We start from the raw sequence: 27,258 nt of genomic DNA on the forward strand, positions 1-27,258 counted from the left end.
CATGGTGGCCCTTGCCAGTACTGAGGAGGCAGAAATAAGAGAATCTCTGAGTTCCAGGCCACCTAGTAATATAGTGAGACCCTTGTCTCTGTCAGGGAGAGGGGCAGAAGAAGCAAAGATAGGGAAGAAGAGCGAGAGAAACTAAATTCTATAAAAGAAAGTTATCTCACGGGCTGGAGAGATGGCTCAGCGGTTAAGAGCACCTGACTGCTCTTCCAGAGGTCATGAGTTCAATTCCCAGCAACCACATGGTGGCTCACAACCACCTGTAAAGAGATCTGATGCCCTCTTCTGGTGTATCTGAAGACAGCTACAGTGTACTTATATATAATAAATGAATAAATCTTTAAAAAAAAAAAAAAAAAAAAAAAAAAAGTTATCTCACTAGGTATGGTAGGAGAGACATACCTATATTCCTAGCACTCAGAATCTAAAGTTTTTCAAGGCCAGCCATAGCTATATATGAATTTAAATATGTTATATTTCTATTTATAGCTAGTGTAGGCTATATTACCCTACCTGAAAATCAACAACCCACAAGCCAAGTTTATTTCTAGCTCGCCACCTCCCTCCCTCTTTCTTCCAGACAAGGTTTCTCTGTGTAGCTATGGCTGTCCTGGAACTCACTCTGTAGAGCTGGCCTCAAACTGCCTGATCCACCTGCCTCTGCCTCCTAAGTGCATGTGTTACCAACAGCCTGGATCTATTTATTTCTTTAAAATTTTTAAAATGTATGTGTATGTATGTATTTGCATATGGTATGTACATGAAAGCAGGAGCCCACAGAGTCCCAGAGGGTGTTGAAGCTTCTGGAGCTGGAGGAGTTACAGAGGATTCTAAACTCCCTAATTAGGGGCTTGAGTGCTTTACTCCAGTCCTCTGAAGAGTGATAAGAAGTTGTTCTTTTTTTTTTTTTTTTTACAAAAAAACACAAGGTTAGTAACAACAGCTACTACTTAATCACACTTTTTCTATGCGATTTTAAGGTAGCTACAGAAAGCAGAGAGTATGTCCATTGTTCAGAAGGGAAAAACTGAAGTTCCTACAATTCAGCCTAGCCATAGACTACTGGAACTAGGGTTTCAACCCCAGATTCCAAATCATATGCTATGACTACATTATACATTTCTGAATTCCCAATTTCATAAATGAAAGGGCCTAATGGTCACATAGTCACAGGTAAAGGCCTGCTACTTACCTAATACAAATATTTCCATCTTATTTTTTTTTTTGTCTGAAGGGGACTGGCAGAATTACTATATGCAGCTACTCTGCTAATTAACCTTCAACTATGTGTATAGCACGTAAGAAATAACATTGCTCACATATTCAAAAGAAAGCAGGTCAATGAAATGTGCAAATAAGTTCTTAACCACTAAGGCATATCTCTCTCCAGGCCCAAATTATTTAACTTTATATAGGTAGCATTCTTAAACTTAAGGATGGCAAAATAATGAATTAACTACACAAATCAAAGGTACAAAATATCCAATGCCCTACGGTTCTGCTTTCTTTTATCAGGATACCAAATAGGTTCTGGACCACTTGGTAAAGCAAGAAATTATTCCAGGTGGGATGGTGCCTACCTATAATCCCAGCACCTGGGAGGATGAGCCGAGAGAATCAAGGTTCAAGGCCTGCTTGGTCTACCTAGGGAGATCCTGTCTCATTCCCTATGACATCCCTCTCCCCTCCAAAAGAGTACTATTATATCTTTTACTATCAAGATAGAACAAATAATGGATGGAGGAACTGCCCAGTGGTTAAGAGCATTTGCTGCTCTTCCAGAGGATCTGAGTTTGATTCTCAGAATCAACATAGCAGCACACAATGTGTGAGCTCTAACAACTCCAGTCCCAGGGAATCTGACACCCTCTACTGGCCACAAGTAGAGAACAGCCACTCACAGACATAAAATTGAAATTAAATAAAAGAAGCTATAACAATACTTGTTTATATTACATTTAGAAAATGACAGGGGCTGAGAAAGTGCTCAGCGGAAGAGCACTGACTGCTCTTCCAGACGTCCTGAGTTCAATTCCCAGCAACCATATGGTGGCTCACAACCATCTATAATGGGATTGAATGCCCTCTTCTGATGTGTCTGAAGACAGCTAGTGTACTCACATACATAAAATAAATATTTCTTAAAAAAGAAAGAAAAGAAAATGACAGACAATATAGATAAAAAATAAATATCTGGTGTATTATATATAACAGATATATCTTTTTTTTTCGGAGCTGGGGACCGAACCCAGGACCTTGCGCTTGCTAGGCAAGCGCTCTACCACTGAGCTAATCCCCAACCCCCAGATATATCTTTATATGATTACATCTATACTGTCTAAAGCTTTAAAATATGATGTGCAGGCATCAAGGAATACTCTATCATATCCCTCAAAATATAAATGGAAAGGATTTTATTTTCTGATTAAGTGCTGGAGACAGAACTCAAGTTCATCTTAACTGATTTGTTAACAACTCTCTAAGAACTTGGATGTGTTTCAAATACTATATCGTTGAGCAGCATCCCCTGCTCTTTTTTGTTTTGGAGACAGGGTCTCAGCTAAGTAGCTCAGGCTAGCCTCGAACTCAGGGCCATTCTGTCTGAACTTCATGAATGCCAGGATTATAGAAATATGACACCATGCCTGGTTTCTATTTTTTGTTTGTATGTTTTTTTAACATTGCCAGAGATTCAACCCAGGGACTCAGCTATGCCAGGAAAGTGCTTTAGCTAATGAGTTACCTCCATGCCCTGATCTGATTTTGTGGTTGGTATAATGTTTTGAGACTGACTGAGTTTCCTATGTATCCTTGGCTGTCCTGGAGCTCACTATGTTAACTAGGTAGGTCTCACACTCACAGAGATACACCTGTGCATCCTCAGCACTCGAATTAAACCCTAGCCGCATTTAACATACTAGTTCAACAAATGTTAAAGGTTTACAAGGGACACGTGGTGTATCCCTTCAGTTTCTCATCACTGCTAACAGGGAGGCCCTGTGGTTAGCTCCTACATAGAGACTTCAGTTTCATTACACGGGACGAAGATAAAACATTTACTCTAGCCTTGTTATTTTTTAGGCATATAGTATACAATATTCTGTATTTCTTTTTTCACATAGATATTTTCCTCTTTGCTGTGTGACTTTAATTTTTTATTAAATTCCTTAACTGACAGAAAAGAGATTTCTAGAAAGACAAGGACAGGCAAATAGGAGATAAAATATGTATCCTTTGATCAGCCTAGTAAAAGAATATATATCTGATAAGGAATCTATAACTAAGAAGCTGTGACAGCTAATCTTACTGGTCAACCTCAGTGAAGTCAGAGTCACCAAGGAAACACACCTCTGAGTGTATCCAAGAGGGTGTTTCCAGAAACACCTTTAGCTAAAGATAGAAGACCCAGCCTGAATATGAGTGGTACAATCCCACAGGCTGGGTTTCTGAACTAATAAAGGAGAAGGTGAGCTGAACATTTGCATTAATCTCTCTCTGCTTCCTGACTGAGGAAACAACATGGCCAGCTGCCCCTCCTCTGCCACCATGCCTTCCCTGCCATGGCCCCTCCCCAGCACCCAGGTTTGGGGTATCCTCAAGGGATATTATAAGCCATAATAAACCCTTTTTCCTGGTATTTTGTCACAACAATGAGAAAAACAACTAACAAAGCAGTAAAAACAGTCAGTATACAAACTGCAATAAGGAAGACACATAGGACAGATGGGGCAAATAGAAAGCAAAGGGAGGATGGCTCTGTGTAAGCTCCAAGTAACAGGAGGCTACATGTGGTGCAAATGCGCTAACTGCCCTTGTATGTGGGAGACTACCAGACCAGAAAACAAATGCAGAGAGAGGCGGCAAGGAGAGGGAGGGAAATATAGGTTATGGAAAGACTGAAATAAGGAGTGGAAAAGATGTAGCATGCACAAACTAAGGGAAAAAAGCCTAATTAGATAACAGCTCCACATTTCCATCGACTGTAGCCTCAAAGAAAACAAGTGACAGAAAAGGGAAAATGGACAAATCAATAATTTATAAACTTTCTGAGGAAATAAAAAACACTGCTTACTAAAACTAGATAATCTAAATAATCAAATTCTACAAAGAAAACGAGGTATAGTGTTATGCAAGTCTGTAATCTGGAGTATTTGGGAAGCTATGGCAGAACATTATATAAGTAGGCAGCCTAGCCTACAAAGTGAGTTCAAGATCAGCCAAAGATAGATAGATAAACAGGGGAGATGAATGGATATATGGATGAACGGACAACAGACAGACAGACAGAATGACTGAATTTGTCTTCAAACAAACAAAACTCCAAAACAAAATAAAAAAGAATTCAAATTTGTAATAAATACTTAACTCCCCATCCCTCACCTCCAATACACAGGGTTTCTCACTCTGTAGATCAAGCTATCTTCAAACTCATAGATTTTCACTTGCTTCTCCCTGAGTGCTGGAATTAAAAATGTGTGCACCATGGCCAGCTTTTGAAACACTTTCCCATATGGAACATTTTGGGACCATCCTATTTTATAAATAAATTCTATTCACATTTAAAGACAACTGGGAAAAAAAAAGAACATTTCTAGCTTGTTTTGAGGCAATATGACCTTCATATGTCTATCTGATAAGAACATTACAAGATGGGGCTGGAGAGATGGCTCAGTGGTTAGGAGCACTGACTGCTCTTCCAGAATCCTGAGTTCAATTTCCAGCATCAAGTTCACAACCATCTGTAATGAGATCTGATGTCCTCTTCTGGTGTGTCTGAAGACAGCTACAGTGTATTCATATATATAAAATAAAAAGACAAAAAGATAAAAAGAACACTACAAGAAATGAAAATTATACGTCAATCTGACCAAAAGGGATGTCAAATGTAATCAAACTAAGCACAAAGGGAAAAAAAAAAAAATCACACATAAGAACTTTGATAAATAAAAACCAAACAAGTGATCATATCAGACTTAGGAAGCTGAGTATTAAAATGACACTTGAGCCCAGGAAAACAAATCCTTTTACAATCCAAAACTCAAAAATGTAACATAAATGAGATGTGGTAGCACAAACTTTTGAAAGCTGAGTCAAAAGGATCCTAAGTTCAAGGCTCATGTGGGCTACACAGGGAAACCATGCCTCAAAACAAACAAAAGACGGCAACTTAAAGAAATAGTTTTATGGGGGCTGGAGAGATGGCTCAGTGGTTAAGAGTACTGACTGGGGCTGGGATTTAGCTCAGTGGTGGCGCCTTACCTAGGAAGCCAAGGCCCTGGGTTCGGTCCCCAGTCTAAAAAAAAAAAAAAAAAAAAAAAAAAAAAAAAAAAAAAGGGGGGGGGAAAAAACCAGGAAAAAAAGACCCCGGGAAAAACCCCCCCACCCAAAAAAAAAAAAAAAAAAAAAAAAAAAAAAAAAAAAAGAAACCTACTAAAAAAAAAAAAAAAAAAAAAAAAAAGAGTACTGACTGCTCTTCCTGAGGTCCTGAGTTCAAATCCCAGCAACCACATGGTGGCTCACAACCATCTGTAATGAGATCCGATGCCCTCTTCTGGTTTGTCTGAAGACAGCTACAGTGTACTCATATATAATAAATAAATAAATAAAAAAGAAAGAAATAGTTTTATGGATGGAAATGAATGGAAAAATAAAAAGATGAACAGATGCTTAAATGACAACAGATATATAAGCCAGTCATGGTGGACACATGTCTTTAATCCCAGCATTTAGGAAACAAAGGCAGGATGATCTCTGAGCTCGAGGACAGCCTGGTTTACATAGCAAGTTCCAGGACCACCAGGGATACACAAAGAAACCCCGTGTTCAAAAAAAAAAAAAAAAAGAAAGGGGTTGGGTATTTAGCTCAGCGGTAGAGCGCTTGCCTAGCGATCGCAAGGCCCTGGGTTTGGTCCCCAGCTCCGGAAAAAAAGAAAAGAAAAAAAAATATTTTTACAATTATATATAATATATATATAGTATGCATTATATATAGTATATAGGAAAACAAATATATAATAATTAGAAAAATCTTCAAGAGTAAACACGTGGCCTAATCTGTGAAGGCCTGGGTTTAAGTCTAGCACCATAATATAAATAAAACTAAATAAAAATAGATCTCTGATATATCCAAAAAGGTAATAATAGTATTCTAATGTATTTAAATATAGTGAAAGTTTGACACTAAATTTGTGATTAAAAAAAAGCAAGTCTAACATTTTATAAACATATAAAGATGTGTTTATAAGACAGAGCCTTGCTGTGTAGCAAGATTAGACTTAAAGTCAATTCCACTGCCTCAGACTCTCAAGTGCTGGGACTGCAGAGGTGTGCTTCCCTGCACAGTTGTGAGCGCTGAGGACTGAATGCACATGCTATGCAAGCACTCTACCACTTACGCTACTACCACCTGTGAGTTGGGTTTGTTTTTTTAAGGCGAGGTCTCCTCATACTGTCCAGGTTGATCCCAAACACCTAGGCTCAAGAAGCAGTCTTCCGGCCTCGGTCTCCCGAGTAGAGAGCATCCAGCTGTATGCACTGCACTAGCAAGCACCACCTGCCTCCCACCCGACAAGCTGAGCCACATGGCTGGAGTTACAGGTGGTTGTAAGCTGCCCAACACAGGTGCTGGAAACTGAATTCAATCCTTTGCCGGAGTAACAGGTGCTCTTTAACCACGGAGCCAATTCTCCAGCCCTAAGTAATTTTTTTTTAACTCAAAGGAAGACAAAATGACAACAGAAAACCAGAGCAAGAAAGGAAGACAGAATACTATATGAGTCAGCTGTGACTACAACAGAATATCAATCCATTAAAAATGTTAAAGTTGATTATCAACCTTGACAAAATTATGTCTGAATGTAACATAACACAAGTGGAAAGAAACTGAAATTCTCATCTTCTGTAATGAGAGATCAATGAAGGACTATAGAACAACGAAAACCTTGAAGTAGTAATATAAGCTATTATAGACAGAAACAGGAGAATATAAATATCAGGTCTAAAAGAGGTAAAAGCAGGTGCTAGAGAGATGGCTCAGTGAGTAAAGACACTTGTCAACAAACTTGAGTTCAATCCCTAGACCCCATATGGTAGAAGGAGAGAAACAACCACTGAGCACTGTCCTCTACCTCCCCTCCCTATGTACTCCATGACAGCTCTCCCCATTCACTGTCCTCTACCTCCCCTCCCTATGTACTCCATGACAGCTCTCCCCATTCACTGTCCTCTGACTCCCTTCCCTATGTACTCCATGACAGCTCTCCCCATTCACACACCACACCCCACACAATAGATGAATGAATAGCTAACAAACAGAAAGAGCTAGAACTAAAGAGTGGTTTCACCGGGAGAAAGGCAGTGGCATAAGCATGAAGAATTACACGACTAGCTGGCTTGACAGCTAGTTCTCTGTAACTGTCTGACATTCTAAATGGTATAGATAATTCCAATACAAAGAAAAACTAAACATGAAAAAGAGCACGACACTTACCAATACACTTTCCTTGCTTTTTGGATAGAAGTAACTGTTTGTACTTCTTTTAAGGTTTGCTTTGTTTTCTTCTCTGCTGATTTGAATGCCTATTTATATAAAAAATTTTAAATAGTTTTAAGATGCATTCCATAACACTGCAGTACACAATAGCATAACGAATTGCTTTAGACAGCTTTTACTATATTGCCCAGGCTTGCTCTAACTCACAGAGCCCATTCTGTCTCAGCCTCATGGAGTATAGGAACATACCACCACACCCAGCTAATAAATGCCTTTTAGGGCCCACGAGATGGTTCAGTGTGTAAAGACACTTGCTGCTAAGTCTGATGACCTGAGTTTGATCCCCAGCACCTACAAGTTGCCCTCTAATCTCCACATATGTACAAAAATATTAAACAGAAGAAATATTTTATGTCATAAAGTGATTTATACATACAAATATATGTATAATGAAAAATAAGGGGCTGGAGAGATGGCTCAGTGGTTAAGAGTACTGACTGCTCTTCCAGAGGTCCTGAGTTCAAATCCCAGCAACCACATGGTGGCTCACAACCATCTGTAATGGGATCTGATGCCCTCTGCTGGGTGTCTGAAGACAGCTACAGAAAATAATCTTTAAAAAAAGAAAAAGAAAAGATATTTGCCTTAAGAAGTAAAATAAACTAAATATTGTATTTTTTATCATATGCAAAGTTTTAAGATCTACAAATTAAGAACTTCCTTGTTGCTGGGAATGGTAGTGTACTCCTATAATCTCAGCACCTGAGAGACAGAGACAAGAAGATCTTGAGTTTGAGGCTGATTATAAAACAAGTATGAGGCCAGCCTGGATCCTAGAGACTAGATCAAAGTGGTTACTCATTTAACAGATATTAAAGTACTGACTTTGTTCCAGACAATATTCTAGAGTATTGTTTCTCAACTTGTGGGTCACGCCCCCTTTTAGAATTAACAACACTTTAATAGGGGTTTGCACATCAAATATCCTGCATATTAGATATTTACAATATGATTATATTTTCAAAATAGCAAAATTTTAGTTATGAAGTGGCATGGTTGGGGGGTCACCACAACATGAGGAACTGTATTAAAGGGTTGCAGCATTAGGAAGGTTGAAGGCTCTAGAGACTAGAACACAACAATGAACAACATGACACATTTTGTTATTGTTATACTATATGGCTCTGGCTGGCATGAAACTCACTATGTAGCCCTCACCAAATAAACCAGGCTGACCTCACACACAGATATCCACCTGCCTCTGCCTCCCTAGTGCAGGGGTTAAAGACAGGGCAACAATGATACTTTTATAGGCTTACATTTTAAAGGAAAAACACAAATATTCAAATAGTTTTATATCAGTTGAAGAATTAAGAAAAACAACAAAGTAAAGTGAGATTGAAGATGGCATTATTTTTAGTAAAATTGGTCACAAAGTGTTCTCTGACGTCTCACTTAGGCAGATGTGTAAATGAACAAGTGGAGGGATTAAAAACACCCTTGAAAATCTGAGAGCAGAACACTTCAGCAAGAAAGAGCAGCAGGTACAAAGACCCTAAGAAGAGCAGTACATTATGCTTCTAGGAACAACTAGCCAGAAAGAGTAGGTAGAAAGAAAAATTCAGGCGATGAGGTAAAAAAGGTAAACATCATGCAGGATTAGAAAAAGAGCTCTAAATCACAGTAAGGTGGGATGGAGGCTTTTGAGTGGAGGAAAGAACGGCGTTCTCTCATGATTTAAAGTATCACTGTGCTGATGGGTTGAGAACATGATGGGGGAAAGGGAGAGAGCGAGCACACAAGCTTACTCCCGTGAATACAGATAACCAAGGCCTGAACCAAAGGAATAACGACTCGTGCTCAGATTCTGCTTACACTCTGTGGCTGGTCTCAAACTCACTGTATAGCCTAGGATGACCCTGAACTCATTCTGCTTCCACTTCCCAAATCCTGGAACTATGGCCAAGTGGCACAGTCCTCAGGTTTTGCTTACACACTAAATTGAGGACCAAAAGTAGGTGGGACTGCAAAGATGTCTCAGGGGGTAAAGAAGCACTAGCTACAAAGCCTGACAAAGGCGTTTAATCTCTGGAGCCCTCATAAAGCTAGGAGAGAAGTGACTTTACAAAACTGTCAGCTGACATGTTCCCTGTGGTGCAATGCACATACACATGCCTGCACACACACTAACAAGAGAAATGACAGATCTAGATACGGTTTGAGAGGAAAGAGCCCTGGATATTTCTAACATTTGAGCAAGTGAGAATGAAAGTGTTATCTGTTGAGATGGGGAAGGAGGGAGGTGCAGGATTGGGGAAGAAAGAAATACCGCACATTTAAAGTAAAATTAAAACTAAGAGATTTCGAAATTAGAAAACCCCACTTAAACAGAAAAAGTCGCCCAAAACAATGAGCATCATTCTATCACGTTACCTTCTCAGCAGCTTCGACAGTTCTCTGTGTTTTTTTAGCAGCATACCTCTTATGATCATAATATCTAGAAAAATAAATCTATCTTAAATATTAAGTAAAATCTTTTTTTAGTTTTTAATTTTACAGTCTTAACTCATATAGAACCAAGTTGCATAGAGCAAAAAATTAATTTTCACAAAATAAGTATACGCATATGTCCCATAGCGGTTTCCTGCACACTGAACCCCCACCTTTGACGAGGGTGTTGCTAAGAGACCCAGGAAGTGAACATGCTTCACATGTCCAAGAAAGCTGTACCCTGCAAGATTCAGGGTCTCCCTCCAGTTAGAGAAGACTAAACTGAATTGCAAGAAATCTCCTGGACTTGCTGGTGTGCCTCCAGCAGCACAGGCCTCAGATATACAGCCTTCATGACGCATTACCCTTGCTGAAGTGGGCTTTCAGAAATGTGGTTGCTTCTACATTGTCCTTGCTCCAGATAGTCAGCCCTCACTCACACACCAGTTAGTAACACCCATAAAAACCCACGGGTTCATCAGGCTAGACTTTAGTGCAATCGTTACTTTGGTTTGTTGTAGTTTTCTTTCTAGGGCTCTCTCTCGGGCTCGCTCGCGCTCTCTCTCCCTCTCCCTCTCCCTCTCTCTCTCTGTGCGCACGCATGCATGTGTGATTCATTTCCCCAGAAAGTCTCACATACAACAGGCAAAATGATGACTGTTGTTAATATCCTACTGATTTACTGCACACACACTACAAGAGTTTACAATAGGGGATGGAGAAATGGCACAAACATTAAGAATGCAAGGTGCTTTCCCAGAGGACCCAGGCTTTGCCCTGTCACCACACTGATGCTCACAACCACCTCTAACTCCAGTTCCAAGGGATCTGATGCCTGTTTCTGGCTTCCTCAGGCACCAGGCACATACTGGTGCACAGAATACATGCAGGCAAAATATTCATAAGCAGACTTACTGGTTAAATGCTTACTTTTTGGCATTGGCATAGGCTGACAGGCTGAGGTCCACATCGACAAGCAGCGGCTTGTTCTTCTGAGGCTTCTGCAGCTGCTTGTTCTTTTGCTTTTTTTTTTTCCCTTTTGGTGCTTCAGCATCACTGTTCTCAATGCTGCCATCACCATCACCATCTTCCTCCTCTGATAACAAGTATGGATTTCTATTAAAAATATTCAATAGTATTTCACTAATGTCGATATCACTTTTCATTTCAAAATTTCCTCAATAAAATTAGAAAGACTTCATTGTATTATTTCCTATTTCTGAGAATTCCCAAAGAAAAAAAATCGAGAATGCAATGAACAATTAACAAGATAAAAAACAGGCACTAACTGGTAAGACCCTCACTTACCGTAGCAGCATGGTAATGTGGTTTGTTTGCAGTTTTAGTTCTTTGATTGCACTTGCAACAGGGTCTCCCTGGGCTTGTGCTTCTTTCACAATCACTCCAATTTCTGTCCAATCTATCTGGTTGGCTAATGCACTTCGAACTACCTGAATGGCTCTGTCAACTATCTGCAGGTTCATCTCTATGAGCTCCCCTTTCAGTTTGTCAATTTCCTTAAGAAACAAAAAAATGGATTTACTATAATGCTAACTGAGACTGTCAAATTCTGAAAAGCATTAGAAAAGCTAAACATTAATAATACCTGGGCCTGCTGAAGAGCTTCCAATCTGTTTTCATGATCCTTTCGGACATTATCTAATTTCTTCAGTGCTTGTTTTTCCTTATAGAAACAGATTTTTCAAAAGTTAGATCTCTTTCAATGCATAGCACTTCCATCCCTCAACTCCTAAAGTTTATTGTGTTAAAGTTTCCCCAAAGCTTGCTTCCTGAAGTCTTACCCTCTTAAAAATATCCTGCTGATATATTACCTCTTTCTACCTTCCACTCCCTATATAGAATGTGTGCTTCGATTACAGGTAAATTATATATAAAGTATGACCCCAATTCCCTTGGCATTATTTGAACAGGCAGAATTCAAGATTTCCTATGACTGGCTGGAGAAATAGCTCAGCGGTTAAGAGCACTGACTGCTCTTCCAGAGGTCTTGAGCTCAATTCCCAGCAACCACATGGTGGCTCACAACCATCAGTAATGGGATACAATGCATGTACTCTTCTGGTGTGTCTGAAGACAGCTACAGTGTATTCATATAAATAAAAATAAATAAATATAAAAAAAAGATTTCCTATGACATACTAGATAGATTTTTCTTTCTTACATGGTATTAAGGGATCAAACCCAGGGCCTCATGCATACAAAGAAAGCATTCTATCACTGAGGTACATCAGTAACCCCAAGTAAAAAAATTTTAATTTATTTTAATTACATATGTGTGAATTGTACTGGAACTGCATGCAGGTGACCATGGAGACTAGAGAGGACACTGGATCTCCTGGAGGTGTCCAGAGGTGATTCTATCAGCTCAATACTGGTACTAAAAACTAAACTTCAATTCTCTGCAAGAGCAGTCAGTATGTGCTCTTAACACCTTAGCTCTCTCTACACCTCCATAAATCCTTTAGTAAAATATGTATTTAGAGATTTTATTCTCTGGGCTGGAGAGTTGGCTCAGTGGTTAAGAGGACTTGTTGTTCTTGCAAAGGCTCCGGTTCAACTCCTACCTACACAGATGTGCACCACTTCCTTAGGTACCACACATACATGTGGCACATAGACATACATGCAGGCAAAAGCACTAATACACAGAAAATAAAATAAATCTGGTATCAGACAAGGATCAACTTTTAAAACAGCTTAACAAAAACAGCATGAAGATTGTAATAAAGAAACTTAGTACGGAAAATACAGTTTTCCTCCTCTGGCTCATATAACTAACATGTTTCTCAGAACTCATAATGGCCAACTTTGAGAAGCTCTGGGATGCTTTAATATACCGAGTCATTCTAAGGTATATAACAGACTAATGTTCCCACTAGATTTCATTTCCTTTAAAAGATCTGAAATTAGAATTGGGGTGGGGGTGGGGATGGGATGAGGGCATACTTCTCAATAAGACTCCCCTGAACTTTTATCATAAACTAAGAGAAGGGCTAGTTATAGTGACGTGCCTTCAATCCCAGATCTCCAAGTTTGAGGCCAACTTGGTCTAAGTATTTAGTGTCAGGCTAGCCAGAATTGCACAGTGAGTCCATGTCTCAAAAACAAAACAATTGGGTTGGAGAGATGCTCAGTGGTTAAGAACACGTACTGCTCTTCCAGGGGACTAGTGTAAGGTCTCAGCATCCACATGATGGTTATCTGTAACTCCAGTTCCAGGGGATCTGATCTGAGAGCTTCCATACAACATCCCTTACTTCTGGAAGGCAACTGATTCTTAAATGAAAGCAATCTACCCTCCAAACCACTCTGACTAGCTAGCTTAATATGAATGTTTGAAATAATACTATACCTGTTGCAATGCTTTTAAGTCAATTTTCTGACCTTCTATCTTGGAATAAAATTCATCCACAGCCTTATTTAAAAAAAAAAAAACCAGACAATTGGTTATAAGGGGAAAAAGCACTGTCTCTACCTTGCACACACACAGCACTAGCCTGTTTTATACCACAGTGCCCTCACTACCTAACCACATTTCCAGTGATCTATTCTACAACTAACAATGTTAAGAATAAAACTATGATTGAGTATTTGGTCTTTTAATAAAAACAGCAGTAACTGTTTCTAATAGTTGCACTTAGGAGTGTGTTGATTTTTAATCAAACCCCAGATTCACAGTGACTGCAAGGCAAGAGTATTTTCTGAATTTCTTTCCTTCCTTCCTTTTCTTTCTTTTGCTGTGTTGAGGATTAAATCCAGGACATTGTGCATGCACTCAAATTGGGCTACATCCCAACCCCAAGACAGCATAAACAATTATTACAGCTTACATCATGCTACCTAGTTAAAAAAAAAAAAAAAAACAGAACTAGAAAACTCACCTTGTCAAATGATTCGAATTCTATATATGGACATTGTAAATGTTGAGAAAACAAGAAAGGATGAAATTCCTCATACCTGTAAAGCATTTAAAATACCACAATTAAGAATATTAATTATTGGGGTTGGGGATTTAGCTCAGTGGTAGAGCGCTTGCCTAGCAAGCAGAAGGCCCTGGGTTCGGTTCAGCTCCGAAAAAAAAGGAAAAAAAAAAAAAAAGAATATTAATTATCATACAAAGCAAACTGACTCGTGGCTATGTACTTACGTGAGTATGTCTTCAGCTGGTTTATTGGCATCCAGGCTTGGTTTTACCTCTCTTTTCTGAATTATATATCCCTACAAAAACAAAAACAAAAAAAACTAGTTGTTAGACCAACCTATATTCACAATTAACAAAAAGTTGACTATTCAAATGATATTTTTTCTAGCTAAGCATTGTGAATACAGAAGAAATATTAAAGTCCGAGGTAATGCTACCACTGCTTAGCTATGAAGGGATTATAACCCACCCATTTTGTTTTCAAGTAACAGCAAATTAAAGAATACTTCTCTAAAATCAATTCAAGACAGAATGTTCTCCTCAGGTACAGTCTTGCCTATAAGTCCAGTACTAGGGAGGTTGCTGTGAAAAAATGTTGAGTTGTATTGCTCTTCCAGAGGACTCAGTCACCTGTAAGCCACAACAGGAGGCTTACGACCACCTGTAACTCCTGTTACAAGGGATCCACACCCTCTTTTGGCCTCCAAGGGCATCCACGCATTGTGCACACACTCATATAAACACATATACAAACTCATAATTAAAAAGTCAAACCTTGGGGTTGGGGATTTAGCTCAGTGGTAGAGCGCTTGCCTAGCAAGCGCAAGGCCCTGGGTTCGGTCCCCAGCTCCGAAAAAAAGAAAAAAGAAGAAAAAGAAAAAAAAAAAGTCAAAAAAAATTTTTTTTTAACACAAATTCCTCAACTATTGTTTTTTGTTTTTGTAAAAGGTGGGGTCTTATGTATCCCTGGCTGGCTTTGAACTTTTTTAAAGATTTATTTATTTATTATATATAAATACACTGTAGCTATTCAGACACACCAGAAGAGGGCATCAGATCTCATTACAGATGGTTGTGAGCCACCATGTGGTTGCTGGGATTTGACTCAGGACCTCTGGAAGAGCAGTCAGTGCTCTTAACCACTGAGCCATCTCTCCAGCCCTGGCTTTGAACTTCTTATTCAGACCAAGGCTTCTGACCCTACTGCATCCTTCCACCTCTCAAGTGCCAAGATTACAGGTATACCCTTAAATGCCTGATTTAGACAGTAGTAGACATTAAACCAGGGCTTAGTGCACTCTAAGCAAGACTAGCTTTATATTGAGCCCCAATGCAGTATTTTCTATGAAAAATAAAGAATAGGAAAAAACTTACAAGAAGCAATACAAGATTGAAAAGACTATCTCAGAATTAAGTGTGCAGCCCAACGGTACAGTATAAATGCATATGTAGAAGGCCTTGGCTTCAAGCCTCACATAAGAAAACAAAACTCTTAAATTATAAGTATTTTATTTCTAAAAATCCAAAGTATATAGCTGTGAGATGGATCAATGAGTGAAAGTATTTGTCACTAAGCCTGAGAAGCCTGAGTATGATCACTAGAACCTATACAGTAAGCACAAGTGGTCAAGTACCGCAGGTTGTCTAACCTCTCAAATGCTAGGGCACTGCCCCACTCCCAGACAGATACATGCACAACCATACACAGTATTTACACAGTGCTGCTACCTTTCCATTGAAGTTGGCTGTTTTTTCCAAATAGTCTTCTGCCCTCTGCACACAAACCAGTATCTTCTCAATATCTAATAGAAGAAATAAAAACAAGGGGAAAAAGAATGCCAATTAAGTTGAATAACAATTATTTATCATATTAATGTATAATATATTATGTGCCATCAGAAACATCAACATATTAATATATTAAATATTAATATTTATATAATATCACAATTATATTAATACTTATATTGCAATACTAATTACAATTAGAATGTAATTAACATAACATTAATATTGTTGTGATATATAATTAATTACATTGCAATTATAATTAATTCTGATATTAATTATAATTATTAAAATTTCCCCCTCTGGCCCATGTAACTACCGTGTTTCTCAGAACAGTTGTCTCATAATGGCCAAGTCTGAGAGGCTCTAGGTTGCTTCTCAAAATATATAATTATATAACATATTATATATAAGTATAATTAAAAGCATATTATAATTCATTATATTTATATAAAATTATAATTATGTCATAGTCAACAAAATTAACATAATATAGAATATTAATACATTTGTATATTAAAATATTGATAGTCAAACACATTAATATAATATAGAATTCTTTATTGTCTCACTATGCAGTCTTGGCTGTCTTGGAACTCACTATGTAAAACAAGGCTGGCCTTGAATTCATAGAGATTCGACTTTCCTCTGCCTCCCATGTGCCATAAATAAAGGCATGTGCCGCCATGCCTGGCTCAATATATTTATTAAAAATCAACAATAGAAAGGTAGCTGACTATGATGGTACAGTGGTACAAGCCTGTAAATCCCAGCAGAAAGGACTGAGGCAGGACAATTATGAGTTCGAAATCAGTAAGACCTCATCTCAAACAAACAAACAAACAAAAAAAGGAACAAAAACAAACAAACAACTGTAAAACTGGGAATGTTGTCAGGAATCCAGGAAGTAGAAGACAGCTAAACTTGTTACAAGTTGTCCTCTGAACACACACACACAAACACACTAAATAAAATGCAATAATAATTAAAAACAAAAGACAGAGCAGTGAGATGGCTCAATATGTATAACAGGTGCTTGCTACACAAGCTCAGAGACATGAATTCAATCCCCAGAACTCAATGAAAAGGTGGGGAATAAAAAAGAAGACTCCACACACATGCTTAAGAATGAGATATGGTTGTTTCATTTGTGCAATTGGTTTGTGTACATAAGCTTATGTTTTGGTCAGCCGATTACTCTAATTTTCTACCGATTACTCTAATTTTCTAATCTCCAGATATACTTATTTCTGGTTTGTTTGTTTTGTTTTGTTTTTGTCTATTCCTTCTCCATTTTATCTATTCCTTGTCTATTTTATCACTATAGCCTCATGATACATTTTAATCTTGAAAGGTTATATAGCTAATATTAAGCCACCAGAGTTTTATAATATCATTTTATAATAACAAAAATACCACCACCATCTGTTATCACTGAAGACAATGAGGATACATGGCATCTTGCCAATCCCAGATCCAAGTTTTTTAAGTCCATTCACTTGTAACTTTAAAAACTAAAATTATTTCTAGAAAAGAAACAAGGTGCAAGAGGCTAGAAAGATGGCTCAGCAGTACGGGCTGCTCTTCCAGAGGATACACACTCAGTTCCCAGCACCCACATGGTGGCTCACATGGGTTGTAACTCCAGTCCCAAGGGATATCTGGCCCCTCAGAGCATCGGGAAAGCATGCACTGAAGAGACAGATGAATAAGGAAGCAAGACAGTCATGCATTTAGAGAAGAAGGAGAGAGAGAAGAAGAGCCAGGCATGCTAGGACACATTTATAACCTCCAGGAGGCTAAGGCAGGAAAACTCAGAGCTCAATGACATCGGCTATACAATGTAAGAGAAACCTTATTTCCAAAAAAATCTAAACAAAACAAAACAATAAGCCAATTGTTTGTCAGTAGAATATTTATTTGTACCAGTAGGGCCTTAGGTCTAATTAATTTGTAGCACCATAAAAGGATCTAAGGAAAAGGGAAACGAATTAAAATGCATAAAATACAGACCACGCAGACATACCTTTGCTTTCAAGTTTTTCGTCCACTTTGACATTGCCAGAGAATCCATTTTCTATAAGACAATGCTCAATAAGAGCTGGCCCATAGGCTATATAAAAGGAAACAGTATTGTTATTATTCTCCTATAAAACTTCACATTTAAAACAGTTTAAACTTATAGCTCAATATGAACAATCTATTAATACAAGTACCCACTGAAAGTAATTTTACTTCTTTGCAAGTGGAGTGTGACATGACAATGAGCAGAGAATTGGCTTTAATTGACTTTTAATTGTTACAGGCATTTAATACATATGTAAGGTTAACTAGAAATGTAGAGGTCGTGAGTTCAACTCCCAGAACCTGCATGGTAGTTCATAACCATCTATAATGGGATCTGATCGCCTCTTGTGGTGTGTACACAAAGCACCCATATACATAAAATATATAAGTAAATTTTAGCAAACAAATATAGATAAAACACCCATACATAAAAATTGTATTAAAAAAATTGTAAAAAAAAAATTACTCAAAAGCATTCAAATTGAAACAGAAAAAGAAGTTTTAGTCTCAAAGAAGATAGGTCCCTGTATGCTAAAAAGTCTTAAAGAACACACATACACACACACACACACACACACACACACACACTGTCTTCTAGACTAAATAGCTTTATCAGCTCTGAAAGATACAAAAATATAAATCAAGTATATAAATATCAAAATATATAAATATCATTTGGGGGACCAGAGAGATGGTTCAGTAATTAAGAGAATTTGCTTAATTACTTAGAGAGGATGTTGGCTTGGTTTCAGCAACCACAAGCAGCTCACAAACACTGTGACACCAGTTCCAGGGGGCCTGACTCCCTCTTTGTCTGTGAACACCAGACATACATCATGTGGTGCACATATATACATGCAGGTACGCAAACATACACATAAATCTTTTTCAAAAAGTCAACTATATTCTTACAGAGAAGAGAGGAGAAGAGAAGAGAAGAGAAGAGGAGAGAAGAGAAGAGAAGAGAAGGTAAGAAAGCAAGTCTGTGGACTAGTGAGATGGCTCAGCAGGTATAGGTTGTCACTGCCGAGCCTGATGATCTGAGTTCAATCCCCAGGGCCCACAACGACTCTTGCTATGTAGCCTTTTGATTGATATCCACTTTTCCACTATGGCAAAAGTGTGTCCATTCCTACAAAAAACAAACTAAAATGTATTTTTTTTTTGTTTTTATTTTGAAAACAAGATTTGGGGTTGGGATTTAGCTCAGTGGTAGAGCACTTGCCTAGCAAGCACAAGGCCCTGGGTTCGGGTCCCCAGCTCAAAAAAAAAAAAAAAAAAAAAAAAAAAAAAAAAAAAAAAAAGATTTCACTATGTAGTCATGGTTGTCATGGAAGTCCCTATGCAGAAAAGGTTGGCCTTAAACTCAGAGACCTGCCTGCCGGTCTTCCCAAGTGCTGGTATTAAAAGCATGAGCTATCATGTCTAGCAATGCTTAAACCCTAACAACAACACAAAAAGAAAATATGGGCATTTAAAAATATAATTTACATATAAAAACAATAAAATTTTGAAATAAAAAAAATTTAAGGGCTGCAGAGATGGCTCAGTGGTTAAGAGCACTGACTGCTCTTCCAGAGGTCCTGAGTTCAATTCCCAGCAACCACATGGTGGCTCACAACCATCTGTAATTTTTTTTTAAAAGAAACACAGAGACGTGAATATACTTATGTTGCCCCACAAACATCTCAGTACACTATGCAGGAGTACTCACGAAGTAACGGATTCAGAACTCTCTTCAGCAGTTCACCTCTAGGAGCTCTAGCTATTACTTCAGTCAATCTGTGGAACAAAATTGGCACACTTTTTATCTAGAGTCTGAAACATAGCAGAAATTATTCTTGTAAGTATGAAAAACAAGTTTTTTTTTTTTGTTTTTTTGTTTTTTTTTTTTTCGGAGCTGGGGACCGAACCCAGGGCCTTTCAAGAGCTCTACCACTGAGCTAAATCCCCAACCCCAAAAAACAAGTTTTAAAAGTAATTTATCCATGGGGTTAGAGATGGCTCTGAGGTTAAGAGTACTTGTTCTTACAGAGAACTAAGTTCAGTTCCCAGCAGCCGCAACAGGTAGACCACAGCCATCTGTAACTTCAGTTCCAGGGGATCTGAAGTCCTCTTCTGGCCTCTGTGGCACTTACATGCATGGGCACACATATGTACACAGACACAGGAAAATAATTTATGTCTATAATAGTGAGGCTGAGGTGCATAGAGCACTTTGAGTTCAAGGCTAGCCTGGGCTACACAGCAAGATTCTGTCTCAACACACATATGCACAAACCCATAATTTATCCACAATCAAAAGCTTCTTGAAGCCAGAGTCTGAAATACAGGTTTTCTAAGAGAAATCAGTATTTTTCAACAAAGTCCTGAATTGCTTATCATCAATGTGACAGGAAAGATAAATTCTATGTACATTTCTAAGTTACATGTTGTTTGTAAGTGTGCATGCTGTATCTGAACCCCTGCAATAGCATACCTCATTACACATCTGCTAAGAACTCAAAAGATTCTGCAGCTCAGTGCAGCCCCAAACCATAGGATCAACAATGTCTGAGAACCTGTAAAAAATGTACCCCCTGGATCTACTAACTTAGCAAAGATACAACAGTTTACAGTTCAAACCCTCCCACTGCTGCTGATGAATGCTGAGCTTTGAGGACTACCAAGAGGAGCACTAGGAAGCAAAGCCTCTCAGTCAGAAGCTGTAGTTAATCATCCCCTTCTCCTTTCCCTTGTTCCTAGAGTATCTACCCCCAACTCCACTCTATCTGTCTAACATGTCTATCTTCTCATAGAATAGCCAGGGCAGGACCTCACTTTGCCAAGGAATCAGAAGAATTTACATAACCCAAACCATAGCATGAAAAAACATACACTTAAATGCTGGGTGAGGCAGTATATAGCTTTAATCCCAGCAAAAGGCAAAAGCAGGTGGATGTTTTTGAGTTCAAGGGTACCCTGGTCTACATATAGAGTTTTAGCTGCATAGCAAGACCTTGCTGGAGACAGAGGAGGGAGAGATGGAGAGAGAGAGGGTGGGGAAGGGAGAAAGGGAGAGGGGAAGAGGGACGGAGAAGAGGGAGAAGGAAAGGAATAGGGGGAGAGGGAGAGGTGGGACAGAGGGGGAGGGGGAGGAGAGGGAGAGAGGGAGGGAAAGGAACAGGGGGAGGGGGAAAGGAGGAAACAGGGAAAGAGAGAGGGAGAGATTTGCTGACCACAAATAAAACTGCTATATTCACATTTATAGATTTCAATTTATTACACAAGTAAACACTTTAATTGAATTTTTCTAATGTGAACATAACCTAGTTTATCTTTTAATAAGTGTGACATAATTGTACAAGCAGTTACCTTTCCAAAGTGAGCAAAGGTTCAGCAGCTCTGGCATGATCTATGGGATAACGTTCACGAACAGCAAACTTAACATCATCGGCTTCATCAGTTCGAAACCTTAGGATATTTAAAATTAGGTACTCATAATCTGTAAGGACAATGTTGCCCTGCAATAGAGTAAATAATTTAATTTAGCTTATATTATTAATCTTTTTCAAATTAGTCTTGAAACATCTTAAAAACTGAAAAAGACCTACATATAGAACTCTGGCCAGTCATAGCTGCACAGTGAGACCTTGCTAGAGACAGAGGAGGGAGAGAGGGAGTTAGGGAGGGGAGAGGAGAAGGAATTACCTGTAGTACTTCACTGTGAAAACTTAACAGTCGGGTACCTTTAATAGGTGTGCCAAAGCCAAGCACTAGCACAGGCCTATAGTCCCAGCACTAGAAGGTAGAAGTAGTAGGAGATTCAGGAGTTCAAGGGAATTGTTGGCTACATAGCAGGTTCATGAGTCTCTGTCTGTCTCAAAAACCAATAATGAAAGTTCAAAGTTTCAAAACATTCAGGTCAAGGGAACATAAAACAGAAATGCATGGAATTATGAAACAGCATAATATGTCTATAAAAGGACAGTAGTGTGATATACCAGATGTGGTGGTACACAAGTATAACCCCAACATCCAGGAGACTGAAGCAGGAAGATTTCAAATTCCAGGCCAGCCAAGAATATACAGGGAGGCCTGGTTTGAAACAAACAAACAAACAAAAAAACAAACAAACAAACAAAAACCAAAACCCTAGAGCAGCCTGGGGAAATGGCTCCGTGATTGAGAGGGCAAGAACACATACTGTTATTGCACAGGACCTGAGTTCAGTTCCCTACACCCACAGGAGGCAACTCACAACTGCCTCTTACACCAGTTCCAGGGAAATCTGAGGACATTTTGGTCTATGTGAGCATTTGCATTCACATGCGACTGTGTACATGCACACAGTTAAAAATGAGTACAATTTTTTTTTTAAAGATCCACTAAAAAAAAGTTAGGATGCTGGAAAGATAGCTCAGCAGTTTAGAGCACTGGTTACTCTTCTGAGTCACCAGAGTTCAATTCCCAGTACCGACCATTTGTAACTCGAGGAATTCGACATCTTCTGACCTCTGCAGCAACCAGGTGTGCATACATACAACCATATAAAACATTCATATAAGGTAAAATAAAATGAAAATCTTTAAAAGAAAACTTTAAAGCACTACTGTTATCTATTTTTATTTAATATTAACTAAATTAAAATTTAAATAAATCAATAATCCCTCCTCTGCTAGACTACTTTCTGATCTCAAATTACTTTCCTCAGAATTGTTCCTATGTATTATAACATGTTCCCATGTATGTAAGTTTAAAATTTTTATTTGTGTATAGGTGTTATATGCTGTGTGTGGTGGAGGTGTCACAGTGTGTCAGAGGACAGTTTTGTGGTATCGGTTCTCTTTCCACTTTTACAAGGATTCCAGAGAACAAACACAGGTCTTCAGGCTTGTGTGGCAGCCACTTTTAGCTGCTGAACCAAAATTTTAGCAGTAGGCCAAATTTATTATAAACTTATAAACTCAGTTTAAGATGTTTTGGGGCGGCAGTAAGCCTCTTTGTACAAAGCCTAATCAACCCTAGCTTCACGATTCCTCAAAATCCAGCCGTGAACACTACAAGGTCAAACTCTGGTAACAGAGTGGAAAGAGCAATCTTTAAGACTGGACAACTAGGCAAGACTGCAGGTGTGCACTGGCAAACACCCGCGGTGTTCACTCCAAACCCATCACTAACGGGATCTCTAGAACCTACAGTGTGCCTGCCTGCCTGCTCAGTCCTTCAAATGGAAACTGAACAGAGAAACCATGAATAATGACTGTCTGAATAAACATTACATAAGATAACATTAGCAAAAACTAAGTTAGTGTACAGTACACAAGAATTTTCCATTAGATCCAACTTTTGAAGCTAAGTTACAGGTGGTTTTCAGCCATTAACGTGGGTGCTGGGGACTGAACTTAGGTCTTTTGCAAAAGAAGCAAGTGCCCCCAACCACTGAAAATCTCTCCAGCTCCAAGTCTAAATTTACTTCTAAACAAAAATGGTTTCTTTATAAAAGACAAAAGAACTTGAAAAGAAATTACTTAGATTTAAAAAAAAATAATGAAGATTCCAGAAATCTGTACTAGGCAAAAAAATTTTTACACGTGATTGGCTTTTTTTTTTTTTAAGAGCAAAGTCTTACTTTATAGCCACGGCTGGCCTTGAACTAAAGAAACCCAACTGCCTCTGCCTCACAGTGTGCACCACCATTGCCAGCTGATCAGCATTTCATGAGGGTCATGTGAAAGGTATTTTCTAATCACCCACCATACCAAATACCCTTAAGAGTTATGACAATAAGCCAGGCATGGTGGCGCATGCCTTTAATACTAGCACTAGGTAGGCAGAGGCAGGCGGATCTCTGTGAGGTCAAGGCCAACCTGGTCTATGGAGTGAGTACCAGGACAGTCAGGGCTACAGAAACAAACAAACAACAACAATAAAGAGATAGACAAGGATTAGCAAAGATGCAGGATTATAAGAACTCTTAACATCATCAATTAAAAAGACACTGTGTATGGGCTGGGGATTTATGGCTCACGGTAGAGCGCTTACCTAGGAAGCGCAAGGCCCTGGGTTCGGTCCCCAGCTCCAAAAAAAAAAAAGACTTATTCAAAAAGACACTGTGTTACAGAACATGATGAACTAAACCTAGCACTGAATGACAGGAGTGGAAAACAAATAGGGTATACGATTCTGCTTCTTTATCTCTCAACTTCACTTACCCTGTCATAGAGCTCAATGATTAAGTGATAAGCAGCTTCATCACTTCCAAATTGGAAATCCACAATTCTATCCACACCAAGCTGTTTTGCACTGACTAATCTCCGACTTTTCAAATGCTTTCGACACTAGAAAGAAACAGAAAAGGCATTTGTTTTGTTTTTTTTTTTTTTTTTTGGTTTTTTTCGGAGCTGGGGACCGAACCCAGGGCCTTGCGCTTCCTAGGCAAGCACCCTACCACTGAGCTAAATCCCCAACCCCCAGAAAAGGCATTTGTACAATTAAAAGTAAATTCCTAACCAAATGGTACTAGTTTATAAAATTATCTTTATGCTATCAAGAGTATTTAAATGGTAAATAAAACAGTATGATCACAGAACAAAAGCTTATGATAATCAGAGAAAGTTTTTTAAAACTTGTTTACGTGTTTATTTGAGGTGTGTGGTAAAACATGCAAGCCACACTATGCATGTAGAGGTCAGTCAAGTTTCATGACTTGGTTTCATGAATTGGTTCTTTCCATTCACCATGAGAACTCCAGGGATCAAACTCGGTAACTTTTGTCCACCGAGTCATCTTGGCAGGTCCCAGTGGGTGGGAAAACCCTTAAGCCTTTATTCTAGTAACTTCTAACTGAAATAGTTATTTTTGTGCTCTACTTTTTAGATAATAGCAAATATGAGAACTAGAGCATCCACTGATTTATCATACCGCAAACCCCTTACCATTTAAGAAGACAAACATACTTAACTCGTAAGAGTGCCAAGAGTTTGCTGTTTTTGTTTACTATTTTTTAAGGCAAAATGTCACTCAGTAGCCCAGTCTAACCTTCCTACCTCCGTTCCCTGAATGTTGGTGTTACAGGTATGAACTAGCAGACCCAGATCAACATTCTTTCAGAAGAGTGACAGACACACGATGGCAAAGTACTGCCAATCCTAGCACAAGAAGGAAGGTCATCCTAAATTTGAGGCCCGTCTGCTCTATGCTCTATATCAAGTCCCAAGCCTCACTCCTTTAGCTCTGACACTAAGAAGGCAAAGGTAGGCCCATCTCTGAGTTTGAGGCCAACATGGTCTACAGAGAGAGTTCTGGTACAGACAAGGCTATACACGCAAACTGTTTCAAATAACAACAAAAGGGCAAGTTCCAGGCCAGCAGATAGGGTACATAGATCAAGTCTGAGGAATAAAGTTGGATCTTACCCCTGACCCTCATCTCACATCAGAACTGACTCCCCATAGGTTGTCTTTTGACATTCACTTGAGAGCCCCAAGTTTTGCCTGTATGTTGTTTCCACCTATGCTCACGCACCCGCACACGCGCGCGCGCGCGCGCGCACACACACACACGCACACACACATGCACACACACGATAAGTAAATAAATGGAGTTTTAAAAATTAGCTCCAAACTTAAAATTTACCTTCATAGCAAAACTAGACGGCATCATGTTCTTAGGCCACTCAAATTCTGTTGTGTGAATACGTATACCAGATTCAAGTAACAGTGTAGCTTTAAAATCAGGTCTGTTCAAGAGAAAGTCAAATTTTTCTTTAGGGAATTTGCCAAAATTTATTCTCTGAATTAAAAAAAAAAACCTAAAATGCTGGTTATAAAAAAATAACAAGAATGTCATATTTATTTACCAAAAGTAGTCCTATAAAATATTCTTACTTTTGAAGCCGAATAAGATATGTCTTGTTATCCACATCATAAACGTTGTTTACTCTCATTCCTAGCAAGCTGCAAAAACGAAACATATAATAAATCATACTCTTGGTTGAAGCAAAACTTTCCGTCATTTATTGGGGTTGCAGGAGAGGAACTCTTCAGCCAGGATATCACCATCGCCTATGAAGGTTTTCCTCAAATTAACTGTAGACTTTAAGCCACAATAGTGACCTATGGTCTCAGGAACACTAGACAACTGCCTTCATCTGAAACGGCCCAGTATTTTGGGGGTAAATACAGTAAAATTTAATCTGATTTATTGAGCGGTGGGAGTAACCTAGTCCCCGAAAACGACACAAGGTTCACACAGCTGAATAGGAGACAAGTCCAAAACACAGGTCCAAATCTGCCTATTTCAGCTGAAAGGCCCTGCTACCTCTCCTTAGGAAGAAGGATGGGAATTCTGAAGAATTCCCACCAGTCCGGAGCAATGACCATCACTCCCGTTCTACCAAGCGTTCGCTGAGGATCTCTCGGAACCAGAGCTAAGGAGAGACAGCGTACGGACACGCGTCTCCGGAGGTCTCCCGAGGGCACTGGCCGGGAGCTCGGCCCCCAGGCCTAGCGAATCCCCGGAGCACTGGGAAGACCGTGAGGCTCTCCGGTCCGTCTCGCGACCACCCGGTGCCCGGCCTCCACTCCCTGCTCTCCTAGCACGAGCCTGTTCACCCCCACCACCATACTTCGCATTCAGTTCCGCGAGCACCGCGCGGAGGTCAACCGTGCTGAAGCGGGTCTTCATGGCTAGGGTGCGCGTCGCTACCGCAGTCCTCTCCTAGGCTGCCCCGACGCAGAACTGCTAGGCTTCTGCGCACGCGCACTTGACTTAAATCTACGGCAGCCCAGGAGACCCATTATTTCTTATAGCAAAAGTGCGTCATTTAACCGAATTTTTTTGTAAAATCATAATCAATTCGTTTTTCACTGTGTTAAAACAACTCGACATAGAACTATCTACCTTCTCGAAACTGCGTCTTTCCCTTGAACACTGACCAGGTTAATCCCGTCCCCTTGTCCTCTTGTGTTTGGGAATTAAAGCCGGTCTCCACAGTGGCCCTATAGGTCATTAACCATTTTGAAGCGAATAGGAGAATTTCCCCAGGAGGGCGCTAGCGCTCCGGATGAAAGTGCAAGGGCGCTTTCTAAACCCGGATTTGAGATCAGACAAAGCCCAAAGGTTTGTTTTTCCTCACTCTGACAAGCCTTAGAGATGGGTTCCTATTTTGATGGACACTACTGTCCGGCATACTGTAGAATTCTCACTCAAGTTGAACATGGTGGGTGCCATACAGCTTGTGTGTCATAAATTCTTGGCACTCAAATAGTAAAGAAGTTCGCTAAGTAAAGATGTCAGATAAAAATATAGTGAGAGTTCCCATGGGAGGAGAAAAATTATTCCTCCCACATATCCCGGCGTTCTCTGAACCTCTCTTTCTTCTAGTTGTGCATGCTACCGATTCACAAATTATTCAGGGTTCAAATATACGCTTATTAATTCATCTAAATTTTTCTTTTTAAAAGTTCTATTATTAGTGATAAACAATTTT

At 39.2% G+C, this 27,258-nt stretch overlaps 1 protein-coding gene and 1 non-coding gene across 3 annotated transcripts in view; both read right to left on the reverse strand.

Annotated features, from left to right (window-relative positions):
• Nucleotides 1-26,502, reverse strand: part of Nemf (nuclear export mediator factor) — a 47,685-nt gene extending 21,183 nt beyond the window's left edge. The window contains exons 1-16 of one of the 2 annotated variants that reach the window (XM_032907856.1): nucleotides 26,395-26,502; nucleotides 25,655-25,723; nucleotides 25,404-25,506; nucleotides 23,981-24,106; nucleotides 21,141-21,289; nucleotides 19,501-19,568; nucleotides 17,746-17,832; nucleotides 15,660-15,733; nucleotides 14,157-14,227; nucleotides 13,891-13,966; nucleotides 13,362-13,424; nucleotides 11,595-11,672; nucleotides 11,297-11,505; nucleotides 10,919-11,104; nucleotides 9,932-9,995; nucleotides 7,496-7,584 (exon numbers count right to left, since the gene is read on the reverse strand). In XM_032907856.1, the coding sequence (XP_032763747.1) occupies nucleotides 7,496-7,584; nucleotides 9,932-9,995; nucleotides 10,919-11,104; nucleotides 11,297-11,505; nucleotides 11,595-11,672; nucleotides 13,362-13,424; nucleotides 13,891-13,966; nucleotides 14,157-14,227; nucleotides 15,660-15,733; nucleotides 17,746-17,832; nucleotides 19,501-19,568; nucleotides 21,141-21,289; nucleotides 23,981-24,106; nucleotides 25,404-25,506; nucleotides 25,655-25,723; nucleotides 26,395-26,453 (1,571 nt within the window). In that variant the 5' untranslated portion in view covers nucleotides 26,454-26,502. Of the gene's footprint in view, nucleotides 1-7,495; nucleotides 7,585-9,931; nucleotides 9,996-10,918; nucleotides 11,105-11,296; nucleotides 11,506-11,594; nucleotides 11,673-13,361; nucleotides 13,425-13,890; nucleotides 13,967-14,156; nucleotides 14,228-15,659; nucleotides 15,734-17,745; nucleotides 17,833-19,500; nucleotides 19,569-21,140; nucleotides 21,290-23,980; nucleotides 24,107-25,403; nucleotides 25,507-25,654; nucleotides 25,724-26,394 lie in introns of those variants that run through there. The other variant, XM_032907857.1, reaches the window with a different exon arrangement.
• LOC116906423 lies at nucleotides 1,229-1,360 on the reverse strand. The gene has a single exon (XR_004388685.1). It is a non-coding gene; the product is annotated as a small nucleolar RNA SNORA19 (small nucleolar RNA).
• Nucleotides 26,503-27,258: the final 756 nt, after the last annotated feature.

Source organism: Rattus rattus, chromosome 7 (genome assembly GCF_011064425.1).
Source record: "Rattus rattus isolate New Zealand chromosome 7, Rrattus_CSIRO_v1, whole genome shotgun sequence".
NCBI lineage: Eukaryota > Metazoa > Chordata > Mammalia > Rodentia > Muridae > Rattus > Rattus rattus.